General features: G+C 35.0%; 1 protein-coding gene across 1 annotated transcript in view; it reads right to left on the bottom strand.

The window, feature by feature from the left end:
- The window catches only part of LOC136030036 (tuberin-like), a 142291-nt gene that overhangs the window by 80786 nt on the left and 38656 nt on the right, over positions 1–22849 (bottom strand). Inside the window, exons 9-11 of the mRNA XM_065708653.1 lie at positions 22462–22630; positions 8345–8575; positions 2655–2901 (exon numbers count right to left, since the gene is read on the bottom strand). Coding sequence (XP_065564725.1) covers positions 2655–2901; positions 8345–8575; positions 22462–22630 — 647 coding nt within the window. The remainder of the gene's footprint in view (positions 1–2654; positions 2902–8344; positions 8576–22461; positions 22631–22849) is intronic.

Below are 22849 nucleotides of genomic sequence, written 5' to 3'. Positions count from 1 at the left end.
TGAGAATAACGGGTTGAAGACCTAGTTGCCCTCCATTTTTTTTTTTTTTTTTTGTTACTTAGAAAGGCCACTAGATGTTTTAATTTTATTTACGAACGCTTTTATTAGTAATCATTATACGTAACTTACAAATTAACTTATGTAACGAACTTCTATATTCGTATATTTTTATTACGTATATAAGGGGGATCACCCCCTCGTCAATACCTCTCTTTTTACACTAAAGTTCAAACTTTGTTCCAATTCATTAAGAATGAACCCCTGAATCACAAGGCCCTTTAATTAGAATAAATATCTCTTTTGAAATTACTAAAAATACTTTAGCGTAAAGGGAGAGGTATTGAGGAGGGGAGGAACCCAACCATATACGCAATAATTTCTGTTCGCATTATCTTTTAATGTTGCTCCTTACTTTTAGTTGACAAAATTAGTTTTTTTTTTTATTTAATTTCTGAACATTTTTGAGTCAATGCAAGTTTTGATTTTGGCTTATCGTACATGAATAATTAAAACGAAATTTGCATGTTAATTGAATTTTTGGGGCTAAATGGCATTCTCAAAGTTTTGATCAGATGATTTTCAGAAAAAGGGACGTGAGAAAGGGCCTAGTTGCCCTTCAACTTCTTTGATTACTTAAAAAGGCCACTAGAGCTTTTAATTTTATTTACGAACTCTTTTATTAGTAATAAATATACGTAACTTACAGATAAACTTACGTAACGAACTTCTATATTCGTATATTTTTTTTACGTATATGAGGGGGTCCGCCCCCCTGTCAATAACTTGCTCTTTCCACTATGGTTTGAATTTCGTTCGAATTCTTTGAGTATGAAACGTGAATCACAAAGACTGTCTAATTAGAATAAATAGTTCTTTTGAAATTACAAAAAATACTTTAGCGTAAAAGTAAATTCTGTGTGTAATTTTCGCAAAGATTCTGTGAATTTTGGGGGGTGTTTCCCCCTTTTTTGAAAATAAGACCAATTTTCGCAGGTACTTTTGATGGGTAAGACTAAACTTGATTAAACTTATATATTTAAAATCAATATAAAATTCTGATTCTTTTTATGTATAAATTGGTATCAAAATTTCGTTTTTTAGAGTTTCGGTTGCTATTGAACCAAATCGCTCCTCACTACAGTTCGTTGCCACGAACTATTTGATTACTGCAATCCTTTGATTTCTTCTGTACTCCGAAAAATCATCAAGGTAACAGCATCAGTCAGAAATTACAAAAAAAAAAGAAATAAAGGTAATCAATCCTAGCAATGAATCTTACGAAGAAGAGACAAAAAAGAAATCTTACACGCGTTTTGTGACCGAAAACAAGGAATTTTGGCCTGTTTGAAACAATAGACAGGCCTTAAAAGCAAAAAATCTCGCTTTTAATGACTCCTCCAAATTTCTGACTGTCATAAATAGGATCAAGTATATCAAATAGTCAATTTGGAACAAAATATTTACATCCGACAAAATAATAGAGGAAACTCTTGCGTAAGAGCCTTAGAAACAGAAGATTGACATTAAATACAGATAAACACCGGAAAAACTGTGGAAAAATTGACGCTAGAGTCCCAAATCAGGGTAGGGGAATAAAGTATAAAAGTTGGGAACAAGAGTAAAAGAGCACCTTTAGCCTTTAGCACTTGCTAATCGTAAGTTTACTTTTACTGGTACTTTCAGACGGCCCAACTTGCTTTGATTGCAGGTCTTAATTATTATTTGCTAATGTTTGTCTGTCTGCAAGCCTTTAGTCGAGCCATATTCTAGTTACATTCCTTAAGCCAATAAACATTATCATGAAATAACTAGTTTTTATTCATTCAAGACTCAGTAGAGTCTTCGCCTATTTGTAGCAACCCTAGTTCATCCCTTGCTAGCTTTTGAGAAATGGGTTTCGCAGCTAAGATTGGGCCAACGGATTCACCCTTGAAAGGCAGTGGCATAAAGGATTATGACTTGACAATATTTTGATTTGGCCAAATATATGACTTTTTTTTAGAAAGTTTGCCTTGGCAGTAGCCTGTGATTGGTCAAAAAAATGTTTATACCTAGACATAGATGTGTAGATAAGCATATATGTCACACGTACTTTACGTCATTTATTTTCGGAGTAACAAACGTTTGTTTTTTCTTCTTTTTTTACGTGGATCAAAGCCAGATTAACTTAGAAACATAAATGACAATACCTAAAGATAGCCTAATTCACCATTCCTAATAAATAAAAGTATCAAATTGTAAGTAAGTTTGATAGTTTTGATAAGACATGACATGATTAAAAGAATATTCTCATATACTGAATTTTCTCTAGAGAAAGAAAAAAGAGATAGAGGGAATAGAAGACGGTGACGGAGACAAAAAGAAACAGAAGTGGAGCAGAAAGAGATGAAGAGAACGAGTTCCGTCTGATTATAGAGCAGTGTCTGTTCGAAGTCCATAAGCAACATTTGCACATTTAGCTTTTTTTTCCTTTTTTTTAAACTTGAGAAACAACAATAATATGTATTCATATGTAAACACAGAGATAAATTAGAGATATCGAGAGAGAGAAAGAGATCGAGAGGGGGGACAAGCAAAGTGCTTGCGAGCGAGCGAGGGAAGGAGATTGGCTGAAAAAAGCTAAAGAAATCGCAAAGAGACAAAAGAGAAACTACCTCTTTCGACTAAGAGGCCCTTGATGACAGTGAAACAAGTATCAGTTAGCGAGACGTAAGTAATATTTGATGGTTGATTAGGTCCTGGAGTAATTCGGGGAGTATCCTTCACTGGTGCTTGTGAGTCAAGGCTAGAATCTTCACCGAATTTGTGGTCAACGAGCAAATAAGGACTATATTTCTGTTCATGAGCCAAGCCAATACGGTAGAGTGAATCAGCTCGTAGTTGCAGAAAGGTATCGAATATCTAAAAGAGTATTATAAAAGTTAAAACAACCTTGAAAATATCAATTCATAATGAATTGATGAATGTGCTGTAATTTTGGTGACAATATATTTGATGATAAAATACATATTTTGATTTTTGGCATGTTTTACGTTTTATTTTATTACTATTTATCTTTTTCATTATACATTTTGTTCTATTTGAACTTCTTTTATTTCATTTTACTTATACCTTATTTCGTGTTTTAATAGGGGTGAGGAACTTTTCTTTGGAGGGTCACAATAAAAAAAACAACTTCACTGGTAATGTTGGCTGCATACATTAGATATACTTTGCTTAATATTTACAACAAAATAGCAATCGCCGATAATACACAACCATGTACTATTCCTTTGACATTCAGATGGTACATTTCAAAATTCGAAATGAAACAGTTTCTAAGTAGGTAATAATAATTTACAATGCCCAATTATTGTCAACTATCATAATGATTGTTATGAGAATGAGTGCATTTAACTTAAAAGTCCGACCATAAAGTATAAATATACTAAATAAGGAGTACGTAAGTATTTATACTTCTAGACAATGTTTTTAGGCTGACATAACAAGCACTGGTAAAACAGTTGTTGGTAGTCCATTATTCATTTTATGTTAATATTTATTTGGTTTTGTGTTTTTCCGTCATTTAATTTAATTTTTTGGTTGGTGTAGTCACTATATTTTAGGCTTATAATTAGAAGTTTTTTGAGGGTTTAATTCAGTTTAATTATTTTTTTTCATATAATAGTTTTGGTTTATAGACGACTAATGAACAATTCAAAAATTCAAAATGGAAAATTAAGATTAAAAAAAGGCACGCTGAGACAATTTCAAAGCTGGCAATAATATATCGCGACCTGAGAGCGAAATCGTCCTACTGCTCAAAAACTCTACCCAATACCCGACACGATTTTAGATTTCGAACGCTTCTTTTCAAACACTCTATAGCCCAATTGATAAAAACGTATCATTGTAATTTTTCTTCGGCTGTTGATGACAGTAAAATCAAATTAGCAGGATACGATAATTTTGCTCAGAGGATAATTTCGCTTCAGGAAAAGTACTGCCGTTTTGATTAGGATAAAACTGGATTTTCTGCTGCTAAGCAGCAGAAGATCGTGCGGAGTCTCTACATAAATCATTAGAAAAAGTAGGAAGGAATAGATCAATTGACAGAAATATTGGTTTCTTACGGAATAGGATAATTCGGCTCTCAGATTGCGATTTTGGGTTTCTCGGGTTGGGGTTGCGATAAGCCATAGTTATTGTCAACTACCTTAACAAATGTTACTAAACACGAAAAAAAATCTGCCTCTTATAAGGCGCTACAGCGGCTATGCCACCGGTCTACCAAAACTGACAAACAGAAATACTGGTCAAACGTTGCTACCGATATGGAAAACGCTGCCCCACATAATTATACACGGAAGCTAGACTAGTTACTTGGGAAGTTCACCGGCAAAAAGAAGCAAATTAGTATTCCCTCTATGAAGGCAACTGACGGACAGCTTCTTACGAGTTTGATAGGTTTACATAACCATTTCACTTAGGATAGATTCTAGCCAAACAGGGTCTCGTGGTAACAATTTATTTAAACAGAAGGGATATCAAATCTTTAGAGCCTCCCTCTTGTCTACTTCCCCCAATTCAAAAATTTCAATTCCTACTTGCTCCCCCCCCCCCGAGCTCCTTGAAAGCTTCAAACTGAACCTCAAAGACCTTCTCACGATATTGCATTGAAATTATATGAAAGATACTTTCAACTTTTAGTCAATTTCACACAGAGAATCAAAACGTTGGGTTATCAAAACTTTTGAATTTGCAACTTCAAACATCTTTCTCTTTTTTTTTAGGTTTCTTCAGATAAGAGACCAAGGCTTAGTCGGAAGAGGGCTAAATGCCACAAAATATAGTGCGTGCAGATTATTATCGACATAGAAAAGTTCTATGAACTATACATAGAGCCTAAGTAATCCATTATAGCAGAAGACAAGAAATAAACTAAATACTTTTAATATTTTACCTACTAACAAATTTACAAGCATGGGTGGATGACGTTCAAAAAATACAGACAGGACATAGGAAATAAAGATTTTACTCTTTCTTACTCTTCTTACAGCTTACTCTTGTTTTCTAATAGTTATTGTACTGCTTTAGATATGCTGTTATAACTCTTCTTATAGCTTATTCTTCTACTTGTTCTTCTTTAGCTTGAGTATTTATAAAACGCTATATCTACCTTACTCTTCGAAAGTAAAACAGTTCAAAATAGGGATGATACCTTTTTATTGACAGTGAAATATAAAATTATTTAACTGGATATTTCGAACACATATACAGTGTTCATCATCAGCAGTAAAACTAAAAGACATGAATAAAAATAAACAGAATTTATACCTAATAAACTAATTACATATAGTTTATTGCTCTTATTTTTTTTCAATGCAACAGCCGAGGCAAATCTCCTTGACCTTTTCGGTTCCGGCTCATTAGATTTAACTGACGTATTACGTGGACAGAGGTCATAGCTCTTAGGTGAAGTGATATTTACTTTATTTGACCTCAGTAAATTATCTTAAATTGAGTTCAATCCAAATTCACCTGTATCTCTGTTTATGGAATTATTCTTGAATAGAATTTTTTTAATTTCGATTGTTTCCCTGAAAGTTTGCTTTAAACCTTGGTCCCTAGAAATCAAAGAAACATTTTCAAACAAAATAAAATGATTTGGAAAATTAAAGATATGCTCCGCGAGGGCCGACGTGAAATCTTCAGGTTTGGTATTTTGCTTTAAGACGATGAAATGGAATTATGATGTTGTAGCAATCTCGTTCTTAAATTCTGGTAAGTACGTCCCACATAAGAGCTTCCACAAGTACATGGAATTTTATAAACCCCACTTTGTTGCTCTACGGAAGTCCGATCCTTTCCAGAATTTAAAAAACTTGCCAACGTATTACTACCTCTTAAAGCTACCTTTAAACCATTATTTTGTAAAATTCTTTTAAGTTTTTCACTCAAACCTGGAACATATGGTAGAGAACAAAAGATATCTTTCTTTTCTGTTGTTTCCAGAATATCGTCAGAACATTCTAGAAATTTTTTCCTTCTTTTCGAAAAAGTCTGGTCAACTAACCAACCCGGATAATGGTTACTTATTAAAATGTCTTTTAGCAATAATAATTCCTCCTCAATGAATTTTGGAGAACAAATTCTAAAAATGCGGTCAGTTAAAGATATGATTAAACCAATTTTTACTTGGCGGGCATGACCGGAGAAAAATGACAAAAATCTGTTATTGTTAGTAGGTTTTCTGTAAATCTTAAAATCCAGACTATTTTCATTTTTTAAAAGAAGGACATCCAGAAAAGGAAGTTTATTATCCTCTTCTAATTCTATTGTAAATTTTAAATCCCCTCCCCAAAAATTAAGATGTTCTAAAAAACTTTTTAATTCCTCCACCCCATAATTCCATACTGAAATTATGTCATCCATATATCTCCCCCAAAATTTATGTTTTAAAAAATATGAATCTAACGCTATTGTTTCAATATTTTCTACAAAACAATTTGCTAATAAAGGACTTAAAGGGGCCCCCATAGGTAAACCATTTACTTGTTCGAAAAAAAACCCTCTGAATTGAAAAAAAATAAGAGAACATATTGCACAACCTAACTAAACTCATAATTACACCGACCTCCAAAACAAGTTCTGACGAATTCTTAATGTAAAAAAACTAAAAGAAGTTGAGATTTCTTCAAATTCTATAATTTCAAGTTTCGACATAGTGTCAATGTATACGAGTATTGATGTAAAAGCCGCGGAAATTCTTCTTGAGAGAAAGATACTAAGAAATTTGGACTTAATTGGTGGTGAAACAGTTTTGGAGGTCGGTGTAATTATGAGTTTAGTTAGGTTGTGCAATATGTTCTCTTATTTTTTTCAATTCAGAGGGGGTATTTTCGAACAAGTAAATGGTTTACCTAAGGGGGCCCCTTTAAGTCCTTTATTAGCAAATTGTTTTGTAGAAAATATTGAAACAATAGCGTTAGATTCATATTTTTTAAAACATAAATTTTGGGGAGATATATGGATGACATAATTTCAGTATGGAATTATGGGGTGGAGGAATTAAAAAGTTTTTTAGAACATCTTAATTTTTGGGGAGGGGATTTAAAATTTACAATAGAATTAGAAGAGGATAATAAACTTCCTTTTCTGGATGTCCTTCTTTTAAAAAATGAAAATAGTCTGGATTTTAAGATTTACAGAAAACCTACTAACAATAACAGATTTTTGTCATTTTTCTCCGGTCATGCCCGCCAAGTAAAAATTGGTTTAATCATATCTTTAACTGACCGCATTTTTAGAATTTGTTCTCCAAAATTCATTGAGGAGGAATTATTATTGCTAAAAGACATTTTAATAAGTAACCATTATCCGGGTTGGTTAGTTGACCAGACTTTTTCGAAAAGAAGGAAAAAATTTCTAGAATGTTCTGACGATATTCTGGAAACAACAGAAAAGAAAGATATCTTTTGTTCTCTACCATATGTTCCAGGTTTGAGTGAAAAACTTAAAAGAATTTTACAAAATAATGGTTTAAAGGTAGCTTTAAGAGGTAGTAATACTTTGGCAAGTTTTTTAAATTCTGGAAAGGATCGGACTTCCGTAGAGCAACAAAGTGGGGTTTATAAAATTCCATGTACTTGTGGAAGCTCTTATGTGGGACGTACTAACCAGAATTTAATAACGAGATTGCTACAACATCATAATTCCATTTCATCGTCTTTAAAGCAAAATACCAAACCTGAAGATTTCACGTCGGCCCTCGCGGAGCATATCTTTAATTTTCCAAATCATTTTATTTTGTTTGAAAATGTTTCTTTGATTTCTAGGGACCAAGGTTTAAAGCAAACTTTCAGGGAAACAATCGAAATTAAAAAAATTCTATTCAAGAATAATTCCATAAACAGAGATACAGGTGAATTTGGATTGAACTCAATTTATGATAATTTACTGAGGTCAAATAAAGTAAGTATCACTTCACCTAAGAGCTATGACCTCTGCCCACGTAATACGTCAGTTAAATCTAATGAGCCGGAACCGAAAAGGTCAAGGAGATTTGCCTCGGCTGTTGCATTGAAAAAAATAAGAGCAATAAACTATATGTAATTAGTTTATTAGGTATAAATTCTGTTTATTTTTATTCATGTCTTTTAGTTTTACTGCTGATGATGAACACTGTATATGTGTTCGAAATATCCAGTTCAATATTTTTATATTTCACTGTCAATAAAAAGGTATCATCCCTATTTTGAACTGTTTTACTTTCGTCATGGAAAGGCAGTGTGGTCTTCGAAGTTATCTACCTTACTCTTTCATCGAAAGAAGCAAAAACCAAAGAAAAAAGGCAACAACTTACCAAATATTTAGCCTCCGTTGCATTTTCAACCGCCATGTCGCATTTCAAGTGATTTTGAACGTGCTCCAGCAGAAGCCGATATGCAATCCTTGCATGGAAAGATGGGACCTCGAAAATTTTCTTTTTAAATATTTTTATTGCACCCTTAACAGCTTCTAGGGCATCTTCAAAATCTTCGTTGGTTAAAATTTTTTCTGATGACCGCGAACCGTCAAAGTTTATATTCATGATCTAGAATAGATCCCGTACATCAATTAATTGACATAAGCAAATCATCAAAATTGGTGCAACAATTACAAGAAATCAATTATTTTCAAAACAAAACATTAAATTAGTGAATGTTCAAGTATTTTAAAAATACAAAAAATATTAATATTCACGGCAAATTTTACTGCATTATGCATGTTGCCACTGTCTTCAGATTTTTCAGGGTCATCCCTAATTTCCCTAAAAGAATTTTGGGTAATCCAAAATCTCCCAACAATCAATGCTAGTAAATTTTGAGACAGCCATTTCGTTCAAGATAATCTAAAAATCATATAACAATACCCCCAGGGTTAACTAAGCCCCTCAGAGCCGGGGATAAAGGTTGTAAGTTACGCAAGTTGCTTATTACTAACATATAAGGTTTTTTTACGGAAGGGGTGATCGTATAAACTTTTGAAAATACTAATTCAAATGGAAATCAAAAGTTTTAGTTCTATTTGCAAGAGTCAAAAGTGATCGGAGAGCAACCAGCCCTCACACCCTTTTTCCCCAAATGTATCTGAACAAAATTTTAAGATAGCCATTTTGTTCAAACTAATTCAAAGGCCAAATAACTTCGGAGTTGACAACCCCCAGCTCCCGAGGCAAGCGATGCAGGTTGTGCCAGTTGCCCACTGTTAATATATAAGGTTTCATGGAAGGGACGGTCACATAAACTTTGGAGGGGAACGCGGGTGATTCAATTGAAAATCGAAAGTTCTAGTGCCCTTTTTAAGATTCAAAAGTGATCGAAGGGCAACCAGCTCCAACTCCCCCCCCCCATCCCCTTTTCCCCTGAATACATTGGATCAAAATTTTAAGATAGCCATTTTGTTCAAAATAGTCCAAAAATTAGAAAATATAACTCAGGAGTTGAGAAAACCCCCTAAACCCCCCCCCCCCCGGTAAGGGCTATAAGTTATGAAGTTGCCTCTTCTAAACATATAGGGAGTATGTCAAAAGCAATGATGTGCATACAGTTTATGAAAAATTAGGACTTGCATTATTTTAAGAATAGCTGACAGTACTAAATTGAGTCTTTCAGGGCGTGTTAAGTGGGATATTGAAAAGTGGCTGAAAGACTGCCAACCACTCCAATGCCCTTTTTAGTTGTCATCCCTCCAAAAATATTCGATCAAAATTTAGAAATGGACATCTTGCTCAAAAGTGTATAAAGATCAACTAAACATGACTATTGGGATGACATAACGCCGTACCCCAACCCCCCCCCCCCCCCACACCCACACACACACACACAACTTTAAAGAGGGATGCCGAACAGAATAAGACATGGCATACTATTTGCATGCTGGTTGTCAAAAGGGCACATCGTCAATATCTAAGGAAAGGCTGAGGGTTATAAGTTAAAATTTTCAGGAGGCGTTGAAGAGCTATCGGAGGGCATCCAGCACCCATTTCCCTTTTTAGATGTCTCCCCGTATCAACAGTGATAATAATTTTGAAAAAGTAATTTTGTTTAAAATAAAATTGTTGGTCCACATTCTTTCTTCTTCTTTTTTCTTTTTTATCTTTAATCTTGGTCACGATGTTAATTTGTTTTATTTTATTTTTCTGACATTATGAGAAGTAAAAACACAGCTTTAAATAAAGTTCTTCAGTAAACTGCAAATTATGTTCCGTTCTGTAGAAGGCCTGCTCTTTTTTGTGGTCGTTTCTGCTCATTTTGAGTTTGACGCAGTTATTGGTTGGAATTTCCTTACTAAAAACAAGAAGACTGTGTGTATCCTGTTTTATATCTAAGGTTAATATAATTCCTGAATATAATCTTTATTTTAAAAAATTACTTAAGTATTTTAGAATTGTTTATAGTAGTTTTTAGAATCTTTTATTTTTCTTTTGGAAAGGCCAACCAGAAAATAAGAGCTACGTTTTCATTCCGTCTACTGTCCTTGCATGTAAATGAAGCTTCGAACTAACAGGACAACATGAAATGGTTAAAGATCAGTTATAATGGGCCTTCAAATTTACATAATATTTCAAAAATAAAATTGTTAATTATGTTGCAGCAGCAAAGGGGAAGAGACTGAGCTTCTTATTCAGAAACCTGCAAGTTCAATACCGCATGCCGCAAAGAAGTCTTCTGTATCAATATTTCCTGATTTTTTTTTTTAGTACAACATAATTATAATTAACAGAACAAATGGTGATGTTTTGCCCTTTGTTAAAAGGGTTCTTGTTAATGTAAACAAACAAACAACAATTTTGGGTGATTACAATTTTTAGGTATTAGAGGTTTTCTTTGAATTTTTCTTAATTGTTGTACCTGTATCGTATAAAATGTTTAACTTCATCATATTTTCCGGGAATAAATCAACTTTTTCCATTGATAGTGCTTGACCTAGTTTTCAAAATGGTTTATTTGTATTATGATATTTTTATTTCCAACTAGCAATTGGTTTTAAAATAGCACGGGTCTTTTTACTTATCATTATGTTTCGTTTCTTCTATCAATCTGCCATACACTATCAACTAGTGTATAAGAGAACTTGAATAATTTTGATGTTTAATAATATTTCCTAATTTAATCATTTTACCTAATCATTAGTTATGTTTTATTTAATTTTTATAGTTGATACAATTGTCTGAATGAAAGTTAATTAATTAGATCCAATTTAAACTTAAATTAAAAAAAAGCAATAATTAAACTTAATAATTTGCCAATTTTTCCGATTGTTGCTATAGCTTAATGTGAAAATGTGACGAAAAAAAAAAAAAATCATATTTGATTGAAAATCAGTATCTTCAATGAAAACCTCTATTTTAAAATATAATTAGAAAATAATACACAGTCCTTAGCAAAATTTTAGAGAATATAGGAAATCCATTAAATTTTTTATGAATAAGTAAGGTAAGCTGGGTAAAGTAAGGTATAATATCTTAGAGAATGTAGAAAATGCATTAAATTTTTTATGAATAATAGTAAGTTAAACTGGGATTCCTCAAATTTGCACCACTTGTATTTGAAGTTATTGACTAAAAAACATTGGTTAAATACATATGCCTAAAAACTAAGAGCTGATAGACAAAAACCGACTTCATATTATTCAGCAACACTGATGTAACTAAAATCAGTTAGAAAATCCTGGGCATATAATGCAGGGTCATTAAAACGTAAAAAGAAGGAAAAATCAGCGAATATAAAGACATCGAAAATGTCTGCATCACACAGTTCGAGGCAGCGACCGTAAGAAAGGAGCAAGTATGCATACATTTTTTGGGTGGGGGGAATTCTTAGCTGGTGGGATTTTCCATGAGCAGGGAAGTTTCTAAGGGGTGAATTTTCCAGGTAAAATTTTACACAGGGGGAATTTGCCGGAATTCCCATACGAAATCTTCTAATGTCTTTAATGTCTTCCTCTCTCTTTGCCGGCTCAATTTCGCGACTCAATTTTTAAAGTTAATTAATTACATATTATTGAAATTTGAACTAAAGAAACAACAATTAAACTTGATAATTCGACAACGTTTCCGATGGTTGTTATTGTTTAATGTGAGAATGCGACGAAACCAAAAATAAAGAAAAAAAATATGCATATTTGACTGAAATCAGTATCTTCAATGAAAGCCTCTATTTTACAATACTAATAAAAAATAAAATACATTCTTTCCACAAAAATTTTGAGAATTTAGGAAATTCATTAAATAGTTATTAATAATAGCAAGATAAGCTGGGATTCCTCGCATCTGCACCAGTCGTAATTGAAGTTTTTGACAAAAAGACATTGGTTAATGAATAAATATGCCTAAGAACTGTAAGCTGATAGAGAAAACAGGATTTCATTTCATTCAGCAAAGCTGATGTAACTAAAATCAGTTCTGAAATCCTGGGCGTATAATGAGGGGTCATTAAAAACGTACCAAGAAGGAAACGTACCAAGAAGTCTGTATCAAACAGACATCAAACGACGTCTGTTTGATACAGACGTCGAAAATGTCTATATCAAACAGTTCGTGGCAACGACCGCAAGGAAGGAGCAACTGGGCTCAATAGTTGCCATAACTCTAAAAAACTGATTTTTAGTCATAACCGAGCCATTAAAAAGTTGAATGTTACCCATCAAAAGTATTTAAAAATATTTCCCATTCAAATTCAGCGGGCTTTGTGTTTGACCAGTCTTTTATAAAGAATTGTGACATGGAGGTCCCAGGGACTTCTTGCTGTCCGGTTCTAAGCCGGATCAAGCGCTTCGTGCAGACTTGAGAAGATATGTTAGTCCCCGTCCTGCACTAGTTCAGGTACCATTGCTTTTCCTGAGGCCAAAATAATTTCAATGATTTAGAGAAGAAAAAAATTGCAAGTTCAGATGTTATAACGTATCGACTTTTGGACTGGCGAATTCAGACACTTCAAACTGGACTAATTAGGAGAATTTAAAAAAAAAACACACATCCAAGGGGTAGGAAACATGAAATTAGGTGATACAGAATTTATTTACTCAGGCAGGAAGAATGGAGTACGTAGATGGGGAATAGGGATCATGATTAATAAAGAAGCTGCTACGTCTTGTTAATAGAAGGCGAGTGGCTTATTTTATGACGAAATAGTGCAGGGTATCAGCCATAGTAGTGTATGCCCTTGCAGAACCAAGTGACGGGGATAGTAGTGACTGAGATAAATTTTACTTACAGGAACAAATAGACAGGGTCCAAGGTAGAAATATAGTATTTTTTAGGAATTTAAACACCCAGGTCGGTAAAAATAGGGAAAGATGATATCCTAGTCTAGGTAAATTTGGTGTAAGAAAAGAAAACAGTAATGGCTAAAGACTACTGCAATTTCGTAGGCTAAACAGTCTAGTTATAACCAATTTTTGTCACTAAATGGCCCATCAGTAGTATTCACACGATGATAAGACATCAAACCTTACTGATTATGTTATTATAAACCGAAGACTGGCAGGATCAATACAAGATACTAGGGTATATAGGAGTGCTGTTACTGATGTTAAAAGTAAAGATCATCATCTAGTAGTGGAGAGTTGAACTTTAGGAAAGGTTCCAGGAAGCTATGACGTTGGTAGACTCCAGGGTGAGATTTTGAGAGAATGTTTCCAGGAACAGTTGAATACTAAACCGGATATTTTAATATTTGACAATGTAGAAGATGGATGGAATACTTTTTAGGCAAATAATTTTGTTAAGCCGCTGGTGGGGTCTTATGGAAGAAAGTTAGGAACACAACTAAGAAAATTAGTGAAAATGCTTCATGTTTAATAGAGAGGAGGAAGGGCTTGTACATGGATTATTTGAGTAATAGATCACATGAAAATAAGAGGAATGTAAAGAAAGCCGAGAAAGCATTAAAATATGAACTAAGTAAGAGGTGGAGGCAATGCTAAAACTGCCGAAGATCTGGAAGATGCAGCTAGACGGCATACTAGTAAAATATTTTACTGGCATGTTAATAAATTTGAGAGGGAGTAGTCAATCCAGACTTGTCCCAGTTAAAGATAGGAATGGGCCACAATTAGTGATAAGGAAAGAGTTAAAGAGAAATATGTAAAATGTTTCGGAAATGCGCTAAAACATGATAGAGTTACAGGAAACAGATAAAGAGGAGAATGAAGAACTTTGTGACACTTTGGATGTAAAGGAGCATATATTTTGTAAGGAGGAATTGGTGACAGCACTAAAAGGATTAAAAAATGATGAGGCTCCAGGTGCTGATAGTGTGGTAAATGAGTCACTTGAATACGATGGTTATGAGGTTACAAATAAGTTGCTGAAGATAGTCGATAGGCTTTTTGGAAAAGGGGAAGTACCTATCGATTTTAGAAAATCTCTAATTAAACCCCTCTATAAGAGAGGTGATAAGATTGAGTGTGGTAATTATAGAGGCATTAGCATGGTTTTTGTAAGTAGCTAGTTACTTAGTTAGACTTAGAGATGATGTGGACTTAGAGATACTTTTTTAGACTTAGAGATGCTGTTGATAAAGTTTTAAAATAAAAACAGTGTAGTTTTGGGGAGAATAGAGGATGCGTCGGCCAAACTTTCACTCTTAGATTAATAAGTGAGAAGTGACTGAGTCATCAAACATCTTTAGTTCTCAGTTTCATAGATTATGAGCAAGCGTTTGATTCAGCTGATAGAAGAGCTTTAGCAGAGGTTCTATCCTTGAATGATATACCAGACAAATACATTGAAGTGTATAGTGCTATGTGTGAGAATAACACTGCTGCGGTTGAGATAGGAAATGAGGTTAGTAGCTGGTTTCATATTAAATCAACAGTTAAGCCTGGTTGCGTTCTAACCCCATTCATACAGATCATTTTGATGGACTTTGTCTTAAGGAGCACAGCAAAGGAAATGGGAGAACGTGGAATCAAATGGCGAAGTAAAACTCTCCTGGGTTTAGATTATTATGACGATTTAAGCATCCTAAATGAAAGTGTTGGCAAAATGAATGATCTTTAAGAGGTTTTGCGAGTTCTGAGTGCTACAATACGTTTGAAAATCAAACTTAAGAAGACTAAGTCGCAAAGGCTAGGAATAAGTGAAGATGAGAATGTGATGTTGGGTAACGGGAAGATCGGTCCAATGGACAGCTTCACTTACCTAGATAGTATTATGAAAAGACAATGTGTGCAGCGAAGAGGTTAAAAGTAGAATAGCCAAGGCACAGTGTGTTTTTGACAGTTCAAAAAAGTTTGAAAGAATAGGAAAATAAGTCTGCGAACTAAGATTAGAATATTGGAAGCTACGGTGATGACAGTCGTTAAGCATGGTCCTGAGGCATGGGCACTCCGAAAAACAGAGGAAGATTTGCTAGAAGTTTTCCACAGCAATTGCCTACGGATTATTTTGGGTACCCGACTTTCTAGAATTATAATAACAGAAAGGTTGAAATGGCTACGGCACGTTCTGCGAATGAAGGATGACAGATTGTCAAAGATTGTCCTTTTCGGCAGACCGTCTAGGGCCAAACGAAAAGCAGATTGTCCCCGATTGGGGTCGGAGAATGTCGTAAGAAAAGATTTAAAACAACTGGGAACTTCATGGGTGGGTATAAAGAGGGAGGATTATTTGAATAGATCGGGATGGAGGCCGAGTGTGCGTAGCTGTGTTGGCCTCAGTCGTATCGATGCTGCAGTGAACTGTTAATGGTACCAATACTAGAAGTATTTAGTGGTTGGCCTCTCCAAAAGAAAACTTTGAAATTCTGAAAACTGCTTTAAACAATCCCAAAACACTTACTTAAAATAATTCTTAAAAACAAATATTTTATTAAGTAATTATTTTAAAATTAGATAAGTAAAACATAATATACACAGTCTTCTTGTTTTTATTAAGAAATTACGATCAATAGTTACGTCAAACTCAAAACGAGCAGAAACAAGAAAGAAGAGTAGGACTAACGCCCCTTTGCCTTCTACAGACCAGAACATAATTTGAACTTTACTGAAAACAATCTTTATTTCGAGCCAAGTGTTTTTATTTTTCATAATATCAAAAAAAGAAAAGAAAAAACAACCGCCATCATAACCGAGACTACGAAAAAAAATGAATGTGCAGAGAGGCTAATGTGAATGCTGATATTCATTGGTGTATTAACTTTGGATGTATTGAAGGCATAAAACGGAATACGTTTAAACTATGTTTTGTTTTCAGTAAAGTGTAAATTATTTTCTGGTCTTTAGAAGGCACAGGGGGAGTTAGCCTTACTTTCCTTTGTGGTCGTTTGTTTCCGTTTTGAGTTTGACTTAGGTATTTATTGTTATTTTTGTTCGTTTTTGGTTTAATGTATTTATCAATGGTGACTTATGGTAGTTTTATGCATGAAAATTCTTTGAGTTTATTTCTGCTCATCTTTGGTTTCATTTAGCTCTTTACTTTTCTTTGAAAAACTTCTTTTGTAGTAGGTTTTTTTTTAATTAACTTTCAGTAAAAATTCTGGCTGGAAGAACACTCTCAAAAAGTATGCAAAGCTCAACAAATTTTGGGCATATTCGACGATAACTCGATAGTTTTAAAATTCAAAATCCATGAATCTTCAATTTTTACTTTGCATCGGAAAGTTCTTTGGGAAAACTGAGTATCCAATACCAGTGTAGTTATAGAACAAATAAGAAAGAAAGAATAACGAAGACTACCAAAAATTATTTTGGAGTAATTAAGTCTGGGCGTTCTCCCTGACCATATCCCAGATTTGTTAACAGTAGATTTTAATATTTCGTGCAAAATAAAAATAAAATTGATCGAATTAGGCATCGACCTCGGGAGGAGAGTGGCTAGACTCCTTCGACATCTAAATCATAGGCAGCGCAATAGCGCTGCCTAAGTAAAGATCGATGTGGAAACAATGTATTTTTTTTAGACCAGGGCACTTCGTATCGAAGTACTTGCCGCAGAAACTTTGAAAAGAGCTCATTCGATTGGAAATTGATAGGACTAGTGCCCTTTTGTACAGTCACAGTAACTGGAGGACAACTAACCCCCCTCCCACACCCACCATTTCCCCAAACACATCCAATCAAAATTTTAAGAAAGCTATTTTGTTCAACGTAGTTGAAAGGTCCAGAAATTATTTCCTTTAGGATGACAACCCCCCCCCCACACTGTAATGGCAAGAGTCGGAAGTTATAACCTGAGGGCATTTAAGGTTTGTATAGAGAGGGTGATCGTTAAAACTTCGGAGGGGGCTCATTTCATTGGTAATCAGAAGTTCTAGTGCCCTTTGATTCAGATTTGGATTCAGAGTGATCGGAGGGTGGATACCCCTTCTCCACAACTCATATTTTCCCGAAATGCATCTGATAGAAATTTTGAGATGGCCATTTGTTGTCGTAAAAACTTCGAAAAAGTGACTCGAAAGTGACTAGAGGGCAACTAAGCCCCCTACCACTCCCGCCATTTCCCCAAACACATCCAATGAAAATTCTGAGACAGTCATTTTGTTCAGCGTAGTTAAGAGGTCCAGAAATTATGTCTTTGAGGATGACACCCCCCTCCAACACACACACACACAGCCATAGGGCAAGGGTTGTAACTTACTCCTTGGGGGCACATAAAGTTTTTTATAGAAAGGGTAGTCGTATTAACTTCAGAGGGGGCTCATTAGATTGGTAATCAGAATTTCTGGTACCCTTTTTAAGATTCAGTGATCGGAGGACGGATAACCCCCCACCTTGTATATTCCTGAAATGCATCTAATAGAAATTTTGAGATGACCATTTTTTGTCATAGAAACTTCTGAAAAGGTTCATTCCATTGTAAACTGAAGGGGCTAGTGCCCATTTTAATAGTTGAAAGTGACAAGAGGGCAACTAACCCACCTTCCACACCAACCATTTCCCCAAACACATCCAAGGAAAATTTTGAGATCCTATTTTGTTCAGCGTAGCTAAATGGTCCCGAAATTATGTCTTTGAGGATGAGCCCCTCCCCCCACGCACACACACGGTCTCAGGGCAAGGGCTGTAAATTATGCCCTAGGGGCATATAGTCTTTTATAGAAAGAGTAGTCGTATTAACTTCAGAGGGGGCTCATTGGATCGGTAATCAGAAGTTCTAGTACTCTATTTAGGATTCAAGGTGATCGGAGGGCGGACCCCCCCCCCCAGTTTGTATTTTCCTGAAATGCATCTGATAGAAATTTTGAAATGGTCATTTGTTGCCATAGAAACTTCTAAAAGGGCTCAATCCATTGGAAATTGAAGGAGCTAGTGCCCCTTTTAATAATCAAGAGTGACTAGAGGGCAACTAACCCCCCACCACACCAACCATTTCCCCAAATACATCTGATCAAAATTTTGAGATCGCCATTTTGTTCAGCATAGTTGAAAGGTCCGGAAATTATGTCTTTGAGGATGATATCCCCCCCCCTACATAGCCTCAGAGCAAGGGTTGTAAGTTATGCCCTGGGGGCATATAAAATTTTTATAGAAATGGTGGTCGTATAAACTTCGGAGGAGGCTCATTGGATTGGTATTCAGAATTCTTAGTACCTTTTTTAAGATTCAAAGTGATCGGAGGGCGGATACACCCCCCCCCAGCCTCATATTTTCCTGAAATACATCTGATAGAAATTTTGAGATGGCCATTTGTCGCAGACAAAAAAGGCTCATTCGATTGGAAATTGAAAGGGCCTTTTTTAATAGTCAAAAGTGATTGAAGGGAAACAACCCCCCTCCCTCCCCCACGCCTATCGATCTTCAAAACACATCGAATCAAATTTTGAGACAGTCATTTTGTTCAGCGTAGTTGAAAGGTGGGGATATTATGTCTTTGAGATGACAACACCCCCCACCCCAAAGCTCTCAGTACAAGGGTTATAAGATATGCACGAGGGCATATAGGTTTTTATGGAAAAGGTGGTCGTACAAACTCCAGAGGGGGCTCATTAGATTGGAAAACCAGATGATCTAGTTCTCCTTTTAATAGTCAAAGTGATCGGAGGCAATTACTCCCCCCCCCCCCCTATGTTGTATTTTCCACAAATGCATCCGATAAAAACACTGAGATAGCCATTTGTTCAAAAATAGTGCAAAGATCATATAAAAAGGTCTTTGGGGTGAATAGAATCCCCCAGAGTCTGGGGTAAAGGCTGTAAGTTATGCCTCAGGGGCATATAAGGTTTTTATGGAAGGGGTGGTCATGTGAACTTTAGAAAAGGCTCATTTGATTTAAAATGTAGAGTTATAGTTCATTTTTAAGTTTCAAGCATGATAGAGAGTAACTATCCGACCTCCTTGACATCCTCTTTTCCCAAAAGGCATTCAATTGAAATTTTGAGATAGCCATTTTGTTATCAGTCCAAAAATCATATAATAATGAATTTAGGGTGGACGCAATCCCCCAGAGCCCATTGGCAAGGATTGTAAGTTATGCCCAGGGCATATAAGGTTTTTTATGGAACGGGTGGTTGTATAAATTTTGGAACGGATGGAGCTCATTTGATTGGAAGTTGGAAGCTTTCTGAAAGGTCCAGTAATCATGTTTTTTGGGATGTCAACCTCCCCACAGTCCTCAGGACGGGGGCTGTAAGTTAGGCAACTTGTTCATTGCTTACACCTAGTATATGTTATTGAGAAAAGTATGCATGTTTGAACTTTACTTGAAGACGAAGGTATTCAGCTGAGACTTTCAGAGAATGCTGAGGGGAGTATGGAACTAAATCAAAATACGTTATGTGTATACGGATTGTCAAAAGGGTGCAAAACAGGAATAAATGAGCATATCAATTTGGAAAATTCATGAAATAATAATGGAGATGATCAAAGGCAATGTTGGCACACTACCAATACAACTACAGGTACCACCACTACTACTACCACATCATTTCATTTACAGTATTAAGAGGAAATTTGAATTAAATCGGAAGACGCTATGTCCATGCACATTGTCAAAATAGCATATCTGAAGATTTGATTCGGTTATTAAGTTAGAAGTTTCAGAGAATACTTAAAGGGGAAGATCATCTCAACAAACACCAATATGTGCACGCTACTGCTAATTTTACTGCTACTGCTACACTTACTACTACTACTATTGCAAGTAATTGTAGGGCTAAGAGCATTGAGGTGAAAATTTCAAGAAGTATATGAACATACTGGTTATCAAAAGGACATATCAGCAAAGTCATAGCAATGGCTAATTGCACTAAATTGGGACTTCCAGGACTTGATGAGAGGGATGTTCAACTGGTCAAAAGGCAATGGATTAATACTACTGTAGCTAGTAGTACAACCACTATCCAATAGTATTACTATACTACTACTGTGACTACTATTACAGCCATGCCTAAAAGTATGAAGGCGAAATCTTCAAGAAATTTTGAGGAGGAAGATGAACTGAATCAGAACACGCCCTCTGTATACAGGTTGTCAAAAGAGTGTAACAGCAATACCTTAGGAACAGTTTGGGGTGTGAAGTTGAAACTAACAGAGCTTGTTGTGAGGGATGTTGAACTAACTAAAAGAAAATATTTGCATCCTAACACTACTGCTTCTACTGATACTTCTGTTACTGTTACTATGATTACTAAATCTAATACTACTATTGCCACTAAAGCTTAGGCTACTACAATTAATTTTACAGCTACAACTAGTACTACAGCTATTAAAACCAAGGATATTAATGGGAAAATTTCGGAATATACAGAAATTGTATGAAACTAATTCGAAACACACTATGCCCACAGAGGCTGTCAAGCAGAAACATTAGAAATGCTTCAGGAACGGTTGATGGTATGTATTAAGCTGAAAATTTCAGCGTATGCTGAAGGGGATGTTGAAGAAACCAAAGGTGTTATGTGCATACTGTTACTAATGCTATTACAACTATTGCTACTGCGTAAGCTAAGGGTATGAAGGTGAAAATTTAAGGAACATTTAGGGGGATGTTGAACTAGATCAAAACAATCTATGAGCATGTGGACTTTCACAAAGGTAGCAAAGTAATAGCTGAAGAGCAACTTATATTATTAATTTAGACCTTTAAGGGTAGGTTGTGTGGGACTTTGAACTAGCCAGAAGCCACTTTATGTATACTTTTAATACCACCACTACAGTTATTGTAACTAATGCCGCTAAGTGTATTAGGATGAAACTTATAGGGAATGTATAGGAGTTTCGATTAAACGAAGAAAACTGTATGCATGCAGGTTTCCAAAAAGGCATATAAGCAATATCATAGGCAGTACCACTCTGTAATAGACTAGATATATCATTGAAACTTTTAAAGTACCTAGTTAGGTCCAAAATTAAAAGTTCTGGTGCCCTTTTTAACAGTAAAAATAGACTGGAGGGCAAGCAGCCCTTCTTTCAAAACCTTTCATTTTCCAAACGCATCCAGTAAAAATTCCGAGACAGCTGTTTTACTCACAATAGTAGAACGGTAAAGCAACTATGTGCTAGAAACCAGAATACAGAAACTGAAAACAGAATACGTTTTAAATGTTTTCACTTCTCTTACTTTCATAAATGAAAATTATCAAAACTTTAAGGAATAAACATCAGCACATCAATCCCCGGTCATTTTTTTTTTTTTTTAGGAAAGCGCAAATTATGTTCTGGTCTTGAGAAGGCATGGGGGTTATTCGCCCTACTTGTGTTAATTTTCGCTCGTTTTGAGTTTGACTCAGCTATTTATTTTAATTTCTATTCGTTTTGAGTTTCATTTATTTACTGATAGTGGATTGTGATAGTTTTACGCTTGGGAGATTATTTGACATTATTTCTGCTCATTCTTGGCTTAATCGAGCTCTTATTTTTCTTTGAAAAACTTGTTTTGTGGAAACAGTTTTATAAATTAATTATTTTAAAGATCACTGCTAAATTTCAAGTATGCTTCCTATAATTTACAGTTTGTTTGTTTTTTACAGTTTTTTTTATTTTTTTCTATTACTAATCTAAAGTAAATGGAATCAGTTTATTTCTGCTTATCTCTGCCTTAATGCAGCTCTTTACTTTTCTTTGAAAAACTTTTTTTGTGAAACACTTTTTATTTAATTATTATCAAAGAGAGTAATACTACTTAATCCGCGTGGCGACGTTTAATAAATCAATTTTCACTAAAATGCTGGAACCAAGCTAAATAAGGTCTTTGGTCCGTACTTGACCCTTTCGGCCACCAGCTCTAGCAACTGGACATTAATTTTCCACCCCCTTTAACAGTTATTAACTCATGTATTTCAAGAATTGTTCAGATTTGAATGGTAGCTGAAGATGAAGGCCATTTCTTTATCGATTCAATTTGACAAAATTTTCAATTTACAAAGACCTTGTGTGAAAAAGGCAGCTATGGGCTACAGGGCTACAAGATGGGGGCTGTGGACAAAACTTCGTAGCTTGGTAATTATGACAACGGAATTATTTACAGCTTTCAATAATTCGAAGGAAAATACGTACCTTCCTAAGAATAGCCATAAGCTTTTCATAATGTTTACAATTACAAGGAATACAGGCTTCTACAGCAACGTTAACTACAGCCTTGCGTACTTGAACATCCTGCCCGCATGACACATCACTAAATCGAGGAATAAAGACGTCTTCTAATAGTTCATCACCATACATCTTCCTATAAAATTCGTAATTTCTTAAAAACTCCATATCACTGTCAAAAAGGGGTTCCAAAATACTCCGCCATGCCTTTTCCACTACCCTACGTAACCTTTCCAGCTAATAAATTGCGCTGCACTATGGTCTTTGGTACCCTTAGGATAAACCTAAAGTAGTATCTTTCTCCAAGAAATACTGATCTAGCCATGCATGCCAACACAGTTCATTTAATCATAGC

Source organism: Artemia franciscana, chromosome 8 (genome assembly GCF_032884065.1).
Source record: "Artemia franciscana chromosome 8, ASM3288406v1, whole genome shotgun sequence".
Taxonomy (NCBI): domain Eukaryota; kingdom Metazoa; phylum Arthropoda; class Branchiopoda; order Anostraca; family Artemiidae; genus Artemia; species Artemia franciscana.
This window is presented reverse-complemented; position numbering and strand designations above follow the sequence as displayed.